We start from the raw sequence: 20,726 nt of genomic DNA on the forward strand, positions 1-20,726 counted from the left end.
CATTTCTTTTCTCCAACAGTGAACATGCAGAAGGAGAAATCAAGAAAGCCTGCCCATTTACAATAGCCACCAAAAAAATAAAATACTTAGGAATTGAGTTAACCAAGGAGGTGAAAAATCTCTATAATGAGAACTACAAACCACTGCTGAGAGAAATTACAGAGGATACAAGAAGATGGAAAGATATTCCATGCTCTTGGATTGGAAGAATCAACATAGTGAAAATGTCCATACTACCCAAAGTGATATACAAATTCAATGCAATCCCCATCAAAATTCCAAAGACATTTTTCTCAGAAATGTAAAAAACTATCCAGTCATTTATATGGAACAATAAAAGACCACGCATAGCCAAAGCAATGCTGAGCAAAAAAAATAAAGCTGGAGGCATAACACTACCTGACTTTAAGCTATACTACAAAGCTATAATAACCAAAACAGTATGGTACTCGCATAAAAACAGACACACTGATCAATGGAATAGAATAGAGAATCCAGAAATCAACCCACACACTTACTGCCATCTGATCTTTGACAAAGGCACCAAGCCTATTCACTGGGGAAGGGACTGACTCTTCAGCAAATGGTGCTGGGATAACTGGATATCCATATGCAGGAGAATGAAACTAGATCCATACCTCTCACCGTATACTAAAATCAACTCAAAATGGATTAAGGATTTAAATATACACCCTGAATCAATTAAACTTCTTAAAGAAAACATAGGAGAAACACTTCAGGAAATAGGACTGGACACAGACTTCATGAATACGACCCCAAAAGCACGGGCAACCAAAGGAAAAACAAACAAATGGGATTATATCAAACTAAAAAGCTTCTGCACAGCAAAAGAAACAATTAACAGAGTTAGAAGACAACCAACAGAGTGGGAGAAAATATTTGCAAAATATACATCTGACAAAGGATTAATATCCAGAATATATAAGGAACTCAAACAACTTTACAAGAAGAAAACAAGCAACCCAATTAAAAAATGGGCAAAAGAGCTAAGTAGGCATTTCTCTAAGGAAGATATACAAATGGCCAACAGACATATGAAAAAATGCTCAACATCACTCAGCATCCGGGAAATGCAAATCAAAACCACATTGAGATACCATTTCACCCCAGTTAGGATGGCTAAAATCCAAAAGACCCTGAACGATAAATGCTGGCGAGGTTGCGGAGAAAAAGGAACTCTCATACATTGTTGGTGGGACTGAAAAATGGTGCAGCCTCTATGGAAAATGGTATGGAGGTTCCTCAAACAATTGCACATAGATCTACCATACGACCCAGCTATCCCACTGTTGGGAATATACCCAGAGGAATGGAAATCATCCAGTCGAAGGTATACCTGTTCCCCAATGTTCATCGCAGCACTCTTTACAATAGCCAAGAGTTGGAACCAGCCCAAATGCCCATCATCAGATGAGTGGATACGGAAAATGTGGTACATCTACACAATGGAATACTACTCAGCTATAAAAACGAATGAAATACTGCCATTTGCAACAACATGGATGGACCTTGAGAGAATTATATTAAGTGAAACAAGTCAGGCACAGAAAGAGAAATACCACATGTTCTCACTTATTGGTGGGAGCTAAAAATTAATATATACATTCACACACACACACACACACACACACACACACACACACACACACACAAAAGTGGGGGGGGTGAAGAAGATATAACAACCACAATTACTTGAAGTTGATACGACAAGCAAACAGAAAGGACATTGTTGGGGGGAGGGGGGAGGGAGAAGGGAGGTTTTGGTGATGGGGAGCAATAATCAGCCAAAATGTATATCGACAAAATAAAATTTAAAAAAAAAAGAAAAGAAAAAGAAAAAATAATCCACAAATTTTACCTTTGATTCATTTCCTTCTTCCTGGGAGTGCACCCTGTTCTTATACATTGTCAGAATCATGTTCCCTTTGCTTTCCACAATCAGGCTACAACCAGGCCAGTGCTAACTTTCTTAGTTTTTGAAAGAAGACCTTTATCTCATTGGGAATGTTTGCTCAGCTGACTGGCTCAAAGTCTGCCACCTACAGAATGAGAGAAAATTTTTTTGCAAATCATATATCTGATAAGAAACTTGTGTCTAGAATATATACAGAACTCTCACAACTCAATAGTGAAAAGACAGATAACCCAATTTAAAAATGATCAAAGGATCAGAATGGATATTTCTACAAAGAAGACAGAAATGGCCAATAAGCACATGAAAAGATGCTCAACATCATTAACCATCAGAGAAATGCAAATCAAAACCACAGTGAGAACTGCTTCACACCCCCATAAATTATTATTATTATTTGTGTGTGTGTGTGTGTGTGTGTGTGTGTGTGTGTGTGTGTGTGTGTGTGTGTGTGTGTGTGTGTGTGACCAGTAAGGGGATCGTAATCCTTGGCTTGGTGTCGCCTGCACCATGCTCAGCCAGTGAGCGCACCGGCCATCCCTATACAGGATCCAAACCCGCGGCCTCGGCACTCCCAGCGCCACACTCCCCTGAGTGAGCCACGGGGTCAGCCCTATTAAAAAGAAAATAACAAGCGTTGGTGAGGATTTGGAAAAATTGAAACCCTCATACGCTGCTGATAAAATGTAATACAGTGCAGCCTCTCTGGAGAACAGTCTGGCAATTCCTCAAAAAGTTAAACCTAGAGTTCCCATATGAGCCAGCAATTCTACTCCTAGGTATAAACCCAAGCAAAATGAAAATACATGTTCACACAAAAATGTATACAGGAATGCTCATAGCAGCATTATTTGTAATAGCCAGGAAGTGGAAACAACCCACATGTCCATCAACTGGTAAACAGATAAATAAAGAGTGGTATATCCATATTGTGAAATACTATTCAGCAATGGAAAGGAATAAAGTACTGAAATATAATACAATATGGACAGATCTTGAAAACATTGTGCTAAGTGGAAGAAGCCAGGTACAAAAAGCCAGATGTATGATTCCATTTTTATTAAATGTCTAGAACAGGTAAATCTATAGAAACAGAAAGTAGATGGGTAGTTGCCTATAGCTGAGGGAGTAGGAGCAGAGGAAAAGGTGAGTGACTGCTAATGGGTACAGTTTCTTTTACAAGTGATGAAACATCCTAAAATTGATTACGGTGATGATAGCAAGACTGTAAATATGCCAAAACCCACTGAATTGTATGCTATGTGAATTGCATTTCAATAAAGCTGGGTGTTTTTTCTTTTTAAATCTCATGCTTTGCAGGCAGCTGGAGTTCATTTAAACTGGGCCATGGAGTAGATCGTGACACGGAGTCAATGTGGCGCTGTTAGCAGTTAAAAGCGTTCAGTTTCAGAATTAGACTCCCGTGTCTTACCTATCCTTGCCCACACTCTCCCCTATGGATGCTTTCTGGATCACCAGAGTTCCAACACTAGCTGTATAACCGTGGGAAACTCTGTAAGCTTTAATTTTGTTATCTACAGAATACTTGTGATAATACAGCCTCTGTGGCTTTGGGCAGATCGAATGAGATGACCCGGGTAAATAGTCTATCACAGTACCTGGCACTTTGTGAGTGTTCAGTAGAAAGCAATGACGTCACCATCTTCACCCTCAGCATCTCCATCCATGCTCAAACCTGTTTACTCATGCTCTCTCTGATGTGATCTTGGATGGTTTAGTAATGAAGTAAGTGATTTATTCCATTATATATTATTTCTGTCATCATCCCTTTCTTTTGCTCCCACTATTCAATCAGAGTAGGAATCAGAAATTCACACGTTCTTATCTCCACCAACTTTAAAAGAAGGAGAGGAAAAGTTGTCCTAGTTTAGGGATGCAAATAATTTAGCAGTAGCAGGATGCCCAGAGCCCACATTACCAGACTTTGGAGTTTATGTCATCAGGCATGGGGTGAAAGAGTTTTTCGGGCATAAAAGAGGAGCATAGTTTCTGTCCTATTAAAGAGATCACTTGTCCAGTGTGTTCAATATTCTGTCTTCCACTCTGGCCAAGAGACATGCTTCAGAGAATGCCATAAAAATCCATTAACATACTTAATTACACACTGTTGTACCATGGGACACAGATAGCTGTCCCAATGCCAGCTTGCCCTTGCCCTGAATATTCAACATTTATATCTTCAAGGTAGCTTACAAATTTAAACTGATGAATCTCTCTTCCTTCAGGAGGCTTTTTCTTACCAGAGAGATGGAAAGACCACTTACCTGCTGCCTGCCTCCATCTGTAAGCTACTGCATTGATTGCCACCTCATGCCTGTTTGACTTTATGGGCATTTGGAACTCTTGCACCATAAATCATTTATTGAATACCAACTGTATGTCAGGAAGGGTGTTAGGCATTTGGGAAAGAAGGAAGACTAAGATTTGATTCCATAGAACTTCTGGGAGGAGTTCTATGTCTACGAGAGTATATTTATTCTCCTACATTATGGTCCCCTAAAAATGGATGTCTAGGAGAAAGACATATCTGCAGATAACAATCATGTAGAATATCAATACTGAAATGGCACAGAAGAACAGCACAGAAAAATAACTTCTTAGCAACACTTCCATTTACATCTCATTGGCCAGAATTTAGTCTCATGGCCTGGGCTAGTTGTAAGGGAGAAAGGGGAAATGTACTCATTTAGTGGAGTGACAATGTGCCCAGATATAAACTGCAGTTCCGTTCCAATGAGTGAAGGAGAGAATGGATTTTGGAAACCAATTAGCAATCTCTGTCACTGGAGGCATCAAAGATTTTTAATAAGGGAGTGATAAATTTAGATTTGTGGTTATGGGCATCTTTGGTGGCCCTGAAAGCATCAGTAGAGAAGTGTGTGGAGCAAGGAAAAGTAAGGCAGTAAGGGGAAGGGTGGGGTATTAGTCTGTTTCTGTTGCTTATAACAAAGTACATGAAACTGGGTGATTTATAAAGAAAATGAAATTTATTGCTTACAGTTTCAGAGGCTAGGAAGTCCAAAGTTCAGGGAACACATCTGATGAGGGTCTCGGTGGTGACAACAGTGACCCACAGGTCTCACGTGGCAGGAAAGTGTGGAGCAGAGAGAGATTAACCTCTCATATGCTCTTCTCTTAAATCCTTCAGAACCACACCTATGACCACCATTTTTAATCCATTCACTACTGCATGGTCCTACAATCTAATCACCTCTTCAAGGCCCCACCTTTCAATTACCAGAATAGGATTTCCCACCTTCAACAGTTACCGTGGGATCAAGCCTCAGTGGGGTATCCACAGTGAAGGAAAGCAGCCACAGTGACTAGTTGCAAGATGGGCTTCAACAACTGAGAGGATATTGGAGGCAATATCCTTTGAGAAAGCCATCTTAGGAGAGGGTTAAGGTGAATAAAAACACGCACAATTTTATCCCGTTTGTTGATCAAGGAGCTAACAATGTTGTGGGAGAAACACATCTGCAAACACCACTGTTGGCAAATCACTGCACCACATACTATAGTAAAGGGTATAAACCAACTGCTGAGCACAAAAGAAGGAAGGATTGGATCTGACTCAGGAGAGTGGCAGAGGAGAAAGTGCAGAATAAAAGTTACCTCGACAGACAGGCACAGGGTCCCTTGGCCTCAGGCATAGTGCCACTGTTCCCTCAAGTGTGAAGACACTTTCTAAGACCAGCTATGAAGTGTTCTCTATATGTGGGAATTGTTTATATTCAGACCATTGATTTCATTCACTGTGTCCATTTCATCCGGTTAATCTCATTCATTCACTATTCTCTGTCAACTCCATGAGGGCATAGACTTTGTGTCTGTACATCGGGGCAGGACTTGACATCTTTGCTTTTCACGATTTCCGGCAGAGCACAGAGGCCTCCGCAGTCCCAACCTGAAGAAAACAGACACGACCGGAGGCAGCACCTCTTCTTGCAAGCATAGCACCGTCTCGCGCCGAGTGGCGGGTCCTCGGGGCCTGCGGAACTCAGAAGCCGTGGAACCTGAAGGCCACGGAACCTGGGGGAGGTGGAACCTGGGGGGGGGCGGGGAAATCTGTGGAACCTTGGTTCCGGCGGAACCTGCCAGCGGCGCCCACTGTGCCACACGGACTCTGTTTGGAACGGAAGCGCAGCGTCCTCCGCTTCCGAGTTGCCGGTGGGCGTGGAAGGCTGGGGCCGGCCTCTGCGATGCTGCCCTTCACGGTGAACTTCAAGGTGTCGGCGCGCACCCTCACGGGGGCCCTCAGCGCCCACAACAAGGCGGCGGTGGACTGGTGAGGGCGCCGGGCTTCCAGGCTGTCAGGATCGGCCCCGAGTTTGTGAGGGGAAGGGGAAAGAACGAGAGGTTTCACTCCTGGGTTAGTTTGGCCTCGCTGAGACAGGCTGCCGCCATCACACTGAGATTTCCTTTTAGAGGATGGATTTTTGCTGCTATAGAAGTAATAAATGCCCTGTGGGGAATTCCTCCGTGCACATACATCTGCCCTCTCTTTCCCATGCTTGTTTCTCTGCTCCTTTCTCCGCACCTCCTTCCCTTTCTCTTCTCTTTACCTCGCCTCCAACCTCCAGGCTTCCCTCCCTCACCCTCGCTGTCCACTTTCTCTTCCCCGTCCTGTGTTTTCTTTCCTTCTCTCAGCCCTGTTTTTCATCTGTATTCATTCGACAATGTGCCAGACTCTGTGCTCGCACCTATCCTCAACTCTATCTTTTCTGGCTCCTCCTGTGTAGGATGTTCCTATCGACCACAGTTCATCTCTGTTACTCTTTATCTTTTCACTGTGAAATAACAGTGCAGTTCTGAAAACTAACAATTAGACAAATGTAAAGCGAAATTCTGTAGCTGTGGCGCTAGGAATGTTGTCAAGAGGACTAAAACCTCCTGCCCAGTGTTTGTCTTTTTATCTGGTTGGAAGGACTGGGACTAGTCACAGATACTTATCCCAAGCACATTGTGGATACTAAAGATTCGAAGTTGAATAAGACAAGGCGTTTGCCCACAAAGACAGTCAGAGGGCAGAGTTGCTTTGAAGGCTGTAATGCATATCCCTTAGAACCTTTTTCTTTCGTCCAAATGAAAAATGAATTTCAACAGACGTTTGTAAGCTTAGCTAGACCTTTTATTTAAATGGGATGACATAAAATACTGGCCTGTGTGTTTAAATAATAATTTTATTAATGGTGGTTCATGTGAGTTAGATTTATCATTTATTTAGGATTGGCAGGAGAGAAGTCTTGCTTTGTTTTGTCCTTAAATTTTAATATTGTTGTTTTGTTAGGGGCTGGCAAGGTTTAATTGCTTACGGATGTCATTCACTGGTGGTAGTGATTGATTCCAATACTGCCCAAACTCTTCAAGTTTTAGAAAAACATAAAGCTGATGTTGTCAAGGTAAGTCAGATCCCACTTTGACCTTATAACATGTTATCTAGTCTGAAGTTTAATATAGCACTAGGTTCTCATTAAGTCACATGTTGAATAGTTTTTAAACATAATCATTTGAGGTAGCCTTGTATTTCTATATATATGACTTAATGTCAATTGGAATGAATTATTAAATGCTAGTTCTTAGGTTATTTTAAAGTTTGTTTGGAACATCGATTCTATACCATTTACCAGACTATTTACTCATTTATTCATTGTGAGCACTTAGCATGTGCTAAGGATAGAGAGGTGAAAGCTCTCGTGCAATTCATTGTCTTGTGAGCAAGACTCAAAATGTGATAAGACAGACTTGCTTAACATACTGTGGGAAGACAAAGGAGCTACATATAACTAGTCATGGAGACCAGAGAAGGATCACAGAAATCTTTCCAATTTTGGGACTACTGAACAGTTGTTAGCCAAGTGAACAATTGGGGGAGGAGCATTGCAGGGAAAAGGAGGTATGTACACAGAGGTAAGTAGTGTGCCATAATCATGGCTAAAAGACGGGTACACTTGTAGGAGTGATGGTAGAGGAGGCAGCCAGAGAAATCAGCTCTCAATCCTCAAAGTTTTATAAGATTACAAAGCAGTTTGGGTTTTCAAGCAGGAGATTGATACAACCACATTTGCATTTTAGAAAAATTCATTCTGGCAGCACTGGAGAATCTGTTGGAGAAAGGCAAGATTGGAGGCAGTGAGATCATTTAGGAGACTTCTGTAGTAATTTTGGCAGGAAATTCTTAGTACCTAAAATAAGGCTGAGGCATGGAGAAATTATATTTAGGACCTGTGTGAGAGATAAACCTGATACCCTATATAGTGATCAATATAAAGGAGAGTCAGAGGGTGAGTACTTCAAAAAGGTTGTGGAAAAATGGAATTAAAAGACAATAGGAATATTTCCATGGACTTTTTGAAGACCCTTCCTAGAATGTGACTGTTAAGTGTTCTGTTTGAGTAACTGAATGACAGTGTTGCCGATTATGAGTGTGTGTGAAGTCAATGAGTTTAAATTTTCAACATACAAAGCCTGAGATGTCTATATTATGTTACAGTGATCTGAAGTTTAGGAGAGAGGCCAGGATTGGTGGTAGTGATTTAGGGGTCTTTTTCTTTTTTAAATAATAGCTTTATTGAAATATTCATACCATATAATTCACTCATTTAAAGTGTACAGTTCCATTCTTTTTATTATATTCACAGTTGTGTAGCCATCACCCCAAAAGGAAACCCTGTACCATTAACAGTCACCATATTTCCCCCATCCCCCTCATCCCTCAGCAACTACTAATTTTTCTTTCTTTGTAGATTTGCCTCTTCTGGACATTTCTTATAAATGGAGTCATTCATATACTGTGTGGCCTTTTGTGCCAGGCTTTTGCTTAGCATGTTTACAGAGTTCATCCATGTTGTAGTATGTATCAGTACTCTGTTCCTTTTTATTGCTGAATAAAAAGGATATATCACATTCATTTTATTGATGGACATTTGGGTATTTCCTACTTGGCTCTTGTGAATAATACTACTATGAACATTTATATATGAGTTTTTGTGTGAACCTTTGTTCTTTTTCTTTTTGAATCTGTGTTTTTACTTCTCGAATGTATATCTAAGACTAGATTTATTGACTCATGGTAACTCTATGTTTAACTTTTTGGGTAACTGCCAGACTGTTTTCCAAATTTTACATTCCCATTATTAGTGTATGAAGTTTCTAATTTCTCCAAATCCTTACCAACACTTGTTATTCTCTCTCCTTTTAATTATAACCATCCTTGTGGTTGTGAAGTGGTTCTCATTGTGGGTTTGGTTTGCATTTTCCTGATGGCTAATGATGTTAAGCTTTTTTGTGTGTGTTTATTGACCATTTGTATTTCTTCTTTGGAGAAATATGTATTCAGATCCTTCGCCCACTTTAAAATTGTATTTTTTGTCTTTTTATTATTAGGTTATAAGATTTCTTTATGTATTCTAGATAAAAGTCCCTTATCAGATATATGACTTGCAAATATTTTCTCTCATTCTGTGGGTTGTCATTTTACTTTCTCGATCGTGTCCTCTGAAGAACAAAAGTTTTTAATTCTGATGTAGTCCAATTTTTTTCTTTTGTTGAATGTGCTTTTGGTGTCATATCCAAGAAAATATTACTTTCTTCAACATTGAGAAGATTTACACCTTTGTTTTCTTCTAAGAATTTTACAATTTTAACTCTTACATATAGGTCTGTAATCCATTGTGATTTAATTTTTATTTGTGGTTTAAGGTAGTGAAAAAATACAATTGATTTTTGTATATCAGCCTTCATCCTATGATCTTCCTAAACTCACTTATTAGATCTTATAATTTTGGGGTGGATTTTTTTACATAGACAATTACGTCATCTGCAAATGAGTACAGTTTAATTTTTTTCATTGGTAATCTGTATGTCTTCTATTTCTTTTTCTTGCCATATTGCATTATCTAGGACCTCCACTATAATGAGTAGGAGTGGTGAGAGGATGGTTTTGTCTTGCTCCTGAGCTTAGGGGAAAAGCATTTAGTCCTTCACCATTAAGTCTGATGTTGGCTGTAGGGTTTTTTTTTAGAAAAATATTCTTATATTTACCTTTTCTGTCCTTTTTTCTTGGCATTTCTGGTACTTTATTTCTTTGTGTAGATCCAAGTTTCAGTCAGGTATGTTCTCTTTGCCTGAAGAAATTACTGTTAAGTTCTTCAAGTGCATATCTAATATTGGTTGATTCTCTCAGCTTTTATTTGTCTGAGAAAGTATTTTACCTTTGTTTCTGAAAGATGTTTTTAAAGGATATAGAATTCTGGGTTGACAACTTTTTTTTCTAGTAGTACTTTATTTTTTTTATTTTTTATTTTTTATTTTTTTAATTTTAAGATATTAATTTTATTTTATTTTATTTATTTATTTTCTTTTTTCTTTTCTTTTCTTTTCTTTTTTTTTTTTTAAATTTTTATTTTGTCGATATACATTGTGGCTGATTATTGCTCCCCATCACCAAAACCTCCCTCCCTTCTCCCTCTCCCACTCCCCCCCAACAGTGTCCTTTCTGTTTGCTTGTCATATCAACTTCAAATAATTGTGGTTGTTATATCTTCTCCCCCCCCCCAGTTGTGTGTGTGTGTGTGTGAATTTATTTATTTATTTTTAGCTCCCACCAATAAGTGAGAACATGTGTATTTCTCTTTCTGTGCCTGACTTGTTTCACTTAATATAATTCTCTCAAGGTCCATCCATGTTGTTGCAAATGGCGGTATTTCATTCGTTTTTATAGCTGAGTAGTATTCCATTGTGTAGATGTACCACATTTTCCATATCCACTCATCTGATGATGGACATTTGGGCTGGTTCCAACTCTTGGCTATTGTAAAGAGTGCTGCGATAAACATTGGGGAACAGGTATACCTTCGACTTGATGATTTCCATTCCTCTGGGTATATTCCCAACAGTGGGATAGCTGGGTTGTATGGTAGATCTATCTGCAATTGTTTGAGGAACCTCCATACCATTTTCCTTAGAGGCTGCACCATTTTGCAGTCCCACCAACAATGTATGAGAGTTCCCTTTTCTCCGCAGCCTCGCCAGCATTTATCGTTCATAGTCTTTTGGATTTTAGCCATCCTAACTGGGGTTAGATGGTATCTCAATGTGGTTTTGATTTGCATTTCCCGGATGCTGAGTGATGTTGAGCATTTTTTCATATGTCTGTTGGCCATTTGTATATCTTCCTTAGAGAAATGCCTACTTAGCTCTTTTGCCCATTTTTTAATTGGGTTGCTTGTTTTCTTCTTGTAAAGTTGTTTGAGTTCCTTATATATTCTGGATATTAATCCTTTGTCAGATGTATATTTTGCAAATATTTTCTCCCACTCTGTTGGTTGTCTTCTAACTCTGTTAATTGTTTCTTTTGCTGTGCAGAAGCTTTTTAGTTTGATATAATCCCATTTGTTTGTTTTTCCTTTGGTTGCCCGTGCTTTTGGGGTCGTATTCATGAAGTCTGTGCCCAGTCCTATTTCCTGAAGTGTTTCTCCTATGTTTTCTTTAAGAAGTTTTATTGTTTCAGGGTGTATATTTAAATCCTTAATCCATTTTGAGTCGATTTTAGTATATGGTGAGAGGTATGGGTCTAGTTTCACTCTCCTGCATATGGATATCCAGTTATCCCAGCACCATTTGCTGAAGAGGCAGTCCCTTCCCCAGTGAATAGGCTTGGTGCCTTTGTCAAAGATCAGGTGACAGTAAGTGTGTGGGTTGATTTCTGGATTCTCTATTCTATTCCATTGATCAGTGTGTCTGTTTTTATGCGAGTACCATACTGTTTTGGTTATTATAGCTTTGTAGTATAGCTTAAAGTCAGGTAGTGTTATGCCTCCAGCTTTATTTTTTTTGCTCAGCATTGCTTTGGCTATGCGTGGTCTTTTATTGTTCCATATAAATGTCTGAATACTTTTTTCCATTTCTGAGAAAAATGTCTTTGGAATTTTGATGGGGATTGCATTGAATTTGTATATCACTTTGGGTAGTATGGACATTTTCACTATGTTGATTCTTCCAATCCAAGAGCATGGGATATCTTTCCATCTTCTTGTATCCTCTCTAATTTCTCTCAGCAGTGGTTTGTAGTTCTCGTTATAGAGATTTTTCACCTCCTTGGTTAACTCAATTCCTAAGTATTTTAATTTTTTGGTGGCTATTGTAAATGGGCAGACTTTCTTGATTTCTCTTTCTGCATGTTCACTGCTGGAGAAAAGAAATGCTACTGATTTTTGTGTGTTGATTTTGTATCCTGCTACTGTGCTGAAATCATTTATCAATTCCAACAGTTTTTTTGTAGAGGTTTTAGGCTGTTCGATATATAGGATCATGTCATCTGCAAACAGGGACAGTTTGACTTCATCTTTTCCAATCTGAATGCCCTTTATTTCCTTCTCTTCTCTGATTGCTCTGGCTAGTACTTCCAATACTATGTTGAAGAGGAGTGGTGAGAGTGGGCATCCTTGTCTAGTTCCTGTTTTTAAAGGAAAAGCTTTCAGCTTTTCCCCATTCAGGATGATATTGGCAGTGGATTTGTCATATATGGCTCTAATTATGTTGAGATACTTTCCCTCTATACCTAACTTATAGAGGGTCTTTGTCATGAATGAGTGCTGAACTTTATCAAATGCTTTTTCAGCATCTATAGATATGATCATATCGTCCTTGTGTTTGAGTTTATTAATATGGTGTATCACATTTATTGATTTGCGTATGTTGAACCAACCTTGCATCCGTGGGATGAATCCCTCTTGATCGTGATGAATAATTTTTCGTATGTGTTGCTGTATTCTGTTTGCTAGTATTTTAGTGAGGATTTTTGCATCTATATTCATCAAGGATATCGGCCTGTAGTTTTCTTTTTTGGTTATATCTTTACCTGGTTTTGGTATCAGGATGATGTTTGCTTCATAGAATGAGTTTGGGAGATTTGCGTCCGTTTCAATCTTTTGGAATAGTTTGTAAAGAATCGGTGTCAATTCCTCTTTGAATGTTTGGTAAAATTCTGCTGTGAATCCATCTGGTCCTGGGCTTTTCTTTGTTGGGAGTCTTCTGATAACAGCTTCAATCTCCTTTATTGTTATTGGTCTGTTCAAATTTTCTACGTCTTCATGGTTCAGTTTTGGGAGCTTGTGTGTGTCCAGAAATTTATCCATTTCCTCCAGATTTTCAAATTTGTTGGCATATAGTTGTTTATAGTAGTCTCGAATGATTCCTTGTATTTCAGATGAATCAGTTGTAATATCGCCTTTTTCATTTCTAATTTTTGTTATTTGAGTCTTCTCTCTTCTTTTTTTTGTTAGCCATGCTAATGGTTTGTCAATTTTATTTATCTTTTCAAAAAACCAACTTTTTGATTCGTTGATCTTTTGAATTGTTTTTTGGTTTTCAATTTCATTCAGTTCTGCTCTGATCTTAGTGATTTCTTTCCATCTGCTAACTTTAGGTTTGGATTGTTCTTGTTTTTCTAGTTCTTTAAGGTGAAGTGTTAGGTTGTTCACTTGCCATCTTTCCATTCTTCTGAGGTGAGCATTTAATGCAATAAATTTCCCCCTCAATACTGCTTTTGCAGTATCCCACAGGTTTTGTTATGAGGCATCATTGTTTTCATTAGTTTCAATAAATTTTTTGATTTCCTGCTTGATTTCTTCTTGGACCCATATGTCATTATGTAGAATGCTGTTTAATTTCCATGTGTTTGTATAGTTTCCAGAGTTTCGTTTGTTATTAATTTCTAGTTTTAATCCATTGTGGTCTGAGAAGATACATGGGATAATTCCAATTTTTTTGAATTTATTGAGACTTGATTTGTGACCTAATATGTGATCTATCCTGGAGAATGATCCATGTGCTGATGAGAAGAATGAATATTCTGAGGTTGTTGGGTGGAATGTTCTGTAGATATCTGCCAATTCCAATTGGTCTAGAGTCTTGTTTAGATCTTGTGTTTCTCTACTGATTCTTTGCCTAGATGATCTGTCTAATATTGACAGTGGGGTGTTCAGGTCCCCTGCTATTATGGTATTAGTGTCTATTTCCTTCTTTAGGTCTAATAGAGTTTGTTTTATAAATCTGGCTGCTCCAACATTGGGTGCGTACATATTTATGATTGTTATGTCTTCTTGATGGATCAGTCCTTTTATCATTAAGTAGTGTCCCTCATTGTCTCTTTTTATGGTTTTTAGTTTAAAGTCTATTTTGTCAGATATAAGAATAGCTACTCCAGCTCGTTTTTCTTTTCTGTTTGCATGGTAAATCTTTTTCCATCCTTTCACTCTTAGTCTGTGTGAATCTTTATGGGTGAGGTGGGTCTCCTGTAGGCAGCATATAGTTGGGTCCTGCTTTTTGATCCAGTCAGCCAGTCTGTGTCTTTTAATTGGGGAATTTAAGCCTTTTACATTAAGAGTTGTTATTGAAAGGTGTTGATTTATTCCTAGCATTTTATTGGTTGTTTGGTCATCTTAGGTGTCTTTTGTTCCTTGCTTTCTGATTTACTGTTTGGTTTCTGTGTTTCTTGGTTCCTTAGGTTGTAGATAGCTTTTTTGTTTGTTTGTTTTCTCTTCATGAATGCCATTTTTATTATACTAGTGGGTTTTGATTTTTCTTGGGTTTTTATGGCAGTGGTAGTTATTTTTCAGGAACCAAACCCAGTACTCCCTTGAGGATTTCTTGTAAGGGTGGTCGTGTGGTAGTGAACTCCCGCAGTTTTTGTTTGTCTGAGAAATATACTATTTGCCCCTCATTTCGGAAGGATAGCCTTGCAGGGTAGAGTATTCTTGGCTGGCAATCTTTGTCTTTTAGTATTTTGAATATATCATCCCATTCCTTTCTAGCTTTTAGGGGTTTGTGATGAAAAGTCTGATGTTAACCTGATTGGGGCTCCCTTATAGGTGATTTGATGCTTCTCTCTTGCAGCTTTTAAGATTCTCTCTTTGTCTCTGAGTTTTGCCAATTTGACTATGACATGTCTTGGAGAAGGTCTTTTTGGGTTGAATACATTTGGAGATCGTTGAGCTTCCTGGATCTGAAGATCTGTGATTTTTCCTATACCTGGGAAGTTTTCTGCCACTATTTTGTTGAATATGTTTTCAATGGAATCTCCATTTTCCTCCCCTTCTGGAATACCCATGACTCAGATATTGGACCGCTTAAGGTTGTCTGATATCTCTCTCAGATTTTCTTCAATGTCCTTGATTCTTTTTTCTTTCTTTTTGTCTGCTTGTGTTATTTCAAACAGCCCATCTTCAAGTTCAGAGGTTCTCTCTTCAACTTCGACGAGCCTGCTGGTTAAACTCTCCGTTGTGTTTTTTATTTCGTTGAATAACTTCTTCAGTTCAGCAAGTTCTGCTACGTTTTTTTTCAGGACATTGATTTCCTTGTACATTTCCTCTTTCAGATCCTGTATACTTTTCCTCATTTCATCATGATGTCTAGCTGAGTTTTCTTGTATCTCATTCAGTTTCCTTAGAATTATCACTCGAAATTCCTTGTCAGTCATTTCAAGGGCTTCTTGTTCTATAGGGTCTAGAGTTTGAGATTTATTAACTTTTGGTGGTGTACTTTCTTGATTTTTTGTATTTCTGGTGTCTTTTTTTTGGTGTTTATTCATTGTGGCAGGGGGTTTCACAGTCCACCGGTTTGAGACTAATGAATAACTAGGATGTTGCTGTGGTTGCCAATTTCATATGGCTGCCTCTGTGACTGCTCAATTGGCCTCTAGTGCCTTGTGTGTGTGGTTGCCTCGGGTCTTGGGCTTCTCCGGGGATCCACCTTTCTGGTCAGCTTGGACTCTGCTGGGCTGGTGGATCACGTACCACAGGGTGTGTGATCTCTGTTGAGCTTTCACTTCTTGTGCAGGACTTCTCCCTGTTCCGTGTGCTCTTGCCCAGGCTGTTGGATCGTGCAGTGGCGACCCCACCGGGTGTGTGGTTTCTGTCGAGTCTCTGCCTCCCTGGCCTCACGTCTCCCCACTCTGTGCGCACTGTGCTGGGCTGGGGCGTGTCTTCTGCACCCCTCGTCTATCAGCTGGGCCTTCAAGACCCTGCTCGGCACCGCCTCGCCCAGGTAGTCTACCAGGTTTCTGCTAGGCACCGACGACCGGTCTCTCTGGGTGCCTTTGTAGCACTATGTAGATCTTTCTCGGGACTTGTTCACCTTTGTATCACCCCCGGTATAAACCGAGTCTAGCGCCCACCTGCAGCCTGCTCTCCAGCAGGTTCAAGCGGACCTGGGAACTGTCCTACCACACTATTCCCAACCAGAAATTCGTTAGGCTTTTTTCCAAACTGGTGGCCACAGAGATGGTATCTGCCTCCCAGTAACAGGGAGTTTATCTGGGGCTGGAGTCCAGGGTGTGGTGGAGTGAGAGTTGGCCTGCCCGTACTTCCTTGACCTCGGGATACTGGCCTGGGACGCCCCCCGCCACCAGCCCTGCCAGAGAACCGCGGAGGGAGTGGGAGAGGAGTCCGGTCCGCAGGCTCCAGAAAGCCCCGCGCCAGGTCAAGCAAGTGGGAGGGCTCAGTGATGGCCGAGCCGATCGGGGCTGCCCGCACCTGGGAAAATGGAGGCAGCCCTGGGGCGGTGAGTGGCCTGGTAGTGCAGGTGGGAGCCTGGTGGGCATCCGCCCCCCGAACAGAGCTGTGCCAGGGGTCACTCACAGTGCTGTGCCAGGTCGGGCGCTCACTCTGTCTCTGGTTTGCCGCCTTCCCCGTTCTCGGCCGCTGCCGCCTCGGGCTGTTCAGTCGCGGCGCGGCTTGGGCGCTCCCAGGAATCTTCTTTAATGCCGGCCTGAAACCTCGAATCCCCAGTAGGGCAGCTGGCCGCCTTCAGCGCGGCCCCGGCCTCCGGGATCCTGTCTGCATCCACAGCAGCCCTGGCGCCGCGTTCCCTGTTTCGAGACTCGCCTTTGCAGCTAAGAAACAGTTCTTTTCCTGCTCCACACTTCAAAGCTGTTGCCTGTAAGTGAGGCAGCCTCTCCTGCCGGGGGCAAAGTGGCGTTGAGCCCCCACGACCGGCCAGCAGCTGCGGTCCTCCCTTAAGAGATGGCGAGAGGAAGGTCCACAAGTTTCCCTGCTGCCTGAGGCCCAGTGGCCGCCTTTTCCACCTCAGCTACTCCGCGCCAGCCGCCACAGCCGCCGCCATCTTGAACCCCTCTAGTAGTACTTTAAAGATATTATTCTACTATTTTCCACCTTATGTAATTTCTGATGAGAAATTATTGTTTCTCTGTGTGCGGCGTATATTTTTTCCTTTGAGTTCCTTCAAGATTTTCTCCTTATTCTTGGTTTTCAGCTGTTTGATTATGATGTATCTAGGTGATTTTTAAAAAAATATATGTACAGTGCTTGAAGTTTACATAAATGGATTTCAACACTGCACACATACACATATGTATATATAAACATACATACATAAATCAATTCTTGTTATTCATGGTAGTTATATTCAGTTAAGTTGCTACAGACACTGAATAGTGAATGCTGAAAATTGTTAGTGAATACTAATAATTTAGTATTAGTGAATACTGAAATATTGTTTGCTCCTAGGGGTTAGGTTCCTGTGAGCCTTGTCACAATGTTTTCAGCAACTGATCAGTACATAACCTGGTTTTATGTGTATTTCTGTTTAAAGACATCATTTTTAATATATGTTATTATTTTGTATTGAACTATGGCCAACAGCACATACCTAAGCAAAGCTTACCTCACATTTTTTCCGGAAGGCACATCACAACTTCTTGCACTTAGGAACAGTAGACAGCACTGTGCTTGGGGGACATTTTAAACAGTGAAATCACTATCAGAAATTACAGAAATGCAAAAGAAATGGTAGTAAATAGAACACAAAATGGACATTTATTTGCATTGTGAGAACTGAAGCAAGAACACCTTGTTTGACCCCACCTGGGAACACATAGGTGTGTTGGGCAACTCAAATTTTTTGCCACTCTGCACTTGTCTGCAAATGACTGCAAGAGGGCTGCAAGTATTGATTTCAAAGTTACAAATAAATTATAGTGAGTAGGCAAATTCACAATAGGAATCTGCAAATAAGGAGCATCAAATATATACACACAATATATATATGTACATAAACACACAAACACATTCAAACATACGTACTCATGCGTGCATAATATACATTTGAGGGTACTTCAAAAAGTTTATGAAAAAATTTGTATTATCTTTTAATTCTATTTTTCCATGAACTTTTTGAAGTGCCCTCATTTAGACAAACATACATTTCATTTAAAAATTTTTGCCTGAGGAAAAGATGTATAACAAGAAAACCCTAAGGCTTATTAACACTGATGTTCAGAAAACTTTGTTTCTATCTTTTTCATGAAAACTATTGCAATTGGTTAGCTTACTTTCCTACCATAGCATTATGTGTGAGCATGTTTATGTATATTTACACACATGTGTATGTATACATATATTTATATATTTGTATGTATTTGAAGATTTTGTGGTATTTAAGTTCATTTATTAAACACATTGAACACCAGCTTTGGGCACTGTACTAACATCTGGGAATAGAAATGTGAACAAGGCCTGCATGATCTGCCCTATGGAGCTGACAGTTCATGGGTTGATGATAAGTTAAAAAAAATAAATTAAATAATTACAAATTGTATAGTAAATGCTTAAGAAAACAAGCAAGATGCTGAGATAGAAGCGAGGTGTGTTAGTCACCAGGGAAGTCATCAGGGGAGGGCTTAGTTCATGGTAAGGACCATGTAATTTCTCTCTTGCTCTTATCAGTAGTCATTGTTCAAGAACTGAATCAGATTTGCCCTGGAATTCTTGTTTTTTATTTTAAAAATTCTATTCTTAGACAAAAATCAACACATTGTATATTGATAAATTAAAACATTAATTTAAAAACTATTCTTAATAATGTTGCTAGAAGTATGAAGCATGATTTTTTTCTTAGAGAAAAAACTTACATTTTTATGAAAAAGAGGCGGCTGGCGTTTTTTGTGTGCTTTGTTTTTTTTCCTGTTTTTCTCTCTTCAAGGTTGTGTGTCTTGTTTCCTTTTAATTAGGAGAATAGAATACAGAAAAATATTCTACTTAGCAATTTATAATTTTAGAGGTTGTGTCATAATTAGATTTTAGGAAAACTAATTTCCAAAGTATTCTGGAATTTTTACCTGAATTTCCTAAAATATTAAGGGTATGCATCATTTTTCATATTTGAAAGGCTAGAGCACTGTGATGTTTTCAAAAATATTTTAACTACAACTTTTAAAAAATATTAGAAATAATAAAAATGTCTAATTTACAAATGAAAATCAGCTTCCTATTTATTCTTGCTAAGTATTTTTGTAATATAAGTATAGTATGATTTCTGGTTGATGTTTTATGAAAATTATGTTTAGTTTTGTCCAGTGCGGTATTTACTTGATTTGGTTTCTTCTTGATACTAGGTTAAATGGGCCAGGGAAAACTATCACCATAACATTGGCTCACCATATTGCTTGCGCTTAGCTTCTGCTGATGTCAATGGAAAGATCATCGTTTGGGATGTGGCAGCAGGAGTAGCTCAGTGTGAGATCCAAGAGCATGCCAAACCTATTCAGGGTGAGGAAAGTATACTGTGCTAAGTGCTAATCTTGATACACTTACTCTTGGGGTGTATTTTTTTTTTCAATCATTTAATTTCATCACTTCCCAGTTAATTCTTGATAGTGTTTAGCCTGTTCTACTGTTCTGAATCTAACTTTCTTTTTCTTGTCAATACACTTCTGAGCATATTTCCTCAAATCTCAATATCAGCCTCAGTCAAGCATGATGAGAAAAATTAAGCTGCTACAATCTTGTAATCAAAGCTGTAATGTAAGTAAATTTGGCTGGGCTGTTATTGTGAGTTAGCCATCAGTGCTTACTTTACATTAATAGAGATGAACAAAATTTTATTCTCATTTTCATATAAATCATTTGTTTGCTCATTTCTTTGTTTATCTTACTAAAACCAATACAGTTTCTTTAGACTCAAGTCTTTGAGTCACTCTCTTGACAATGAATTTTTTAAATGACTATTTAACAAATATTTATTGATTACTTACTATGTGCTAGGTACTGAACTAGATCTTTATGCTGTTTGTTATGCTAAAAATCATGAAAAACTGCAAAGTCCCATTAAGTAATTCCACAAAAACATTAGGGGAGTCTGATATCTTGATTATGGCTAGGAGAGTCACACACATTGATTTTATAGTTTTAAGTAATGATTAGTGCAAATTACCTTTTATTTTGTTTGAAGTAATATTTAAGATAATTGGAATTTTTGATCTTGAGATTTTAACCAGACAAGTCATTTTTATATAAAATTATTTTTCCCTCTGCAATCTTGAAACAGACATATGGATGTGCCATTTGGGAAGGGGGATGGTTAAGATTTTAAGGGTTATGTTTAAAAAACTAAATATCAAAGACAAAAAAAAGAGAGCTAAGAGTTTCGAAGTGGATGATTTCTGAATTTTGCCTTTATTTATATGGTCTTTCCCAGATGTCCAGTGGTTGTGGAATCAAGATGCTTCCCGAGATTTACTGCTTGCTATCCACCCACCAAATTACATTGTGCTGTGGAATGCAGATACTGGCACCAAACTGTGGAAGAAGAGCTATGCAGACAACATTCTTTCTTTTTCTTTTGACCCTTTTGACCCCTCACATTTAACTTGTGAGTAATGGTTGCTTGTGGAAATGAGTTAAATAATATAGTTAATGCTATGTACACAAACTATACACACACACATTATACGTCTATAATGTTGGCATGACTG

At 39.1% G+C, this 20,726-nt stretch overlaps 1 protein-coding gene across 2 annotated transcripts in view; it reads left to right on the forward strand.

Annotated features, from left to right (window-relative positions):
• Nucleotides 1–6,133: 6,133 nt before the first annotated feature.
• Nucleotides 6,134–20,726, forward strand: part of WDR11 (WD repeat domain 11) — a 70,328-nt gene continuing 55,735 nt past the window's right edge. For both annotated transcript variants that reach the window (XM_063102495.1, XM_063102496.1), the window contains exons 1-4: nucleotides 6,134–6,242; nucleotides 7,245–7,356; nucleotides 19,368–19,521; nucleotides 20,450–20,623. In XM_063102495.1, coding sequence (XP_062958565.1) covers nucleotides 6,157–6,242; nucleotides 7,245–7,356; nucleotides 19,368–19,521; nucleotides 20,450–20,623 — 526 coding nt within the window. In that variant the 5' untranslated portion in view covers nucleotides 6,134–6,156. The remainder of the gene's footprint in view (nucleotides 6,243–7,244; nucleotides 7,357–19,367; nucleotides 19,522–20,449; nucleotides 20,624–20,726) is intronic.

Source organism: Cynocephalus volans, chromosome 7, assembly GCF_027409185.1.
Source record: "Cynocephalus volans isolate mCynVol1 chromosome 7, mCynVol1.pri, whole genome shotgun sequence".
NCBI classification, from domain to species: Eukaryota; Metazoa; Chordata; class Mammalia; order Dermoptera; family Cynocephalidae; genus Cynocephalus; species Cynocephalus volans.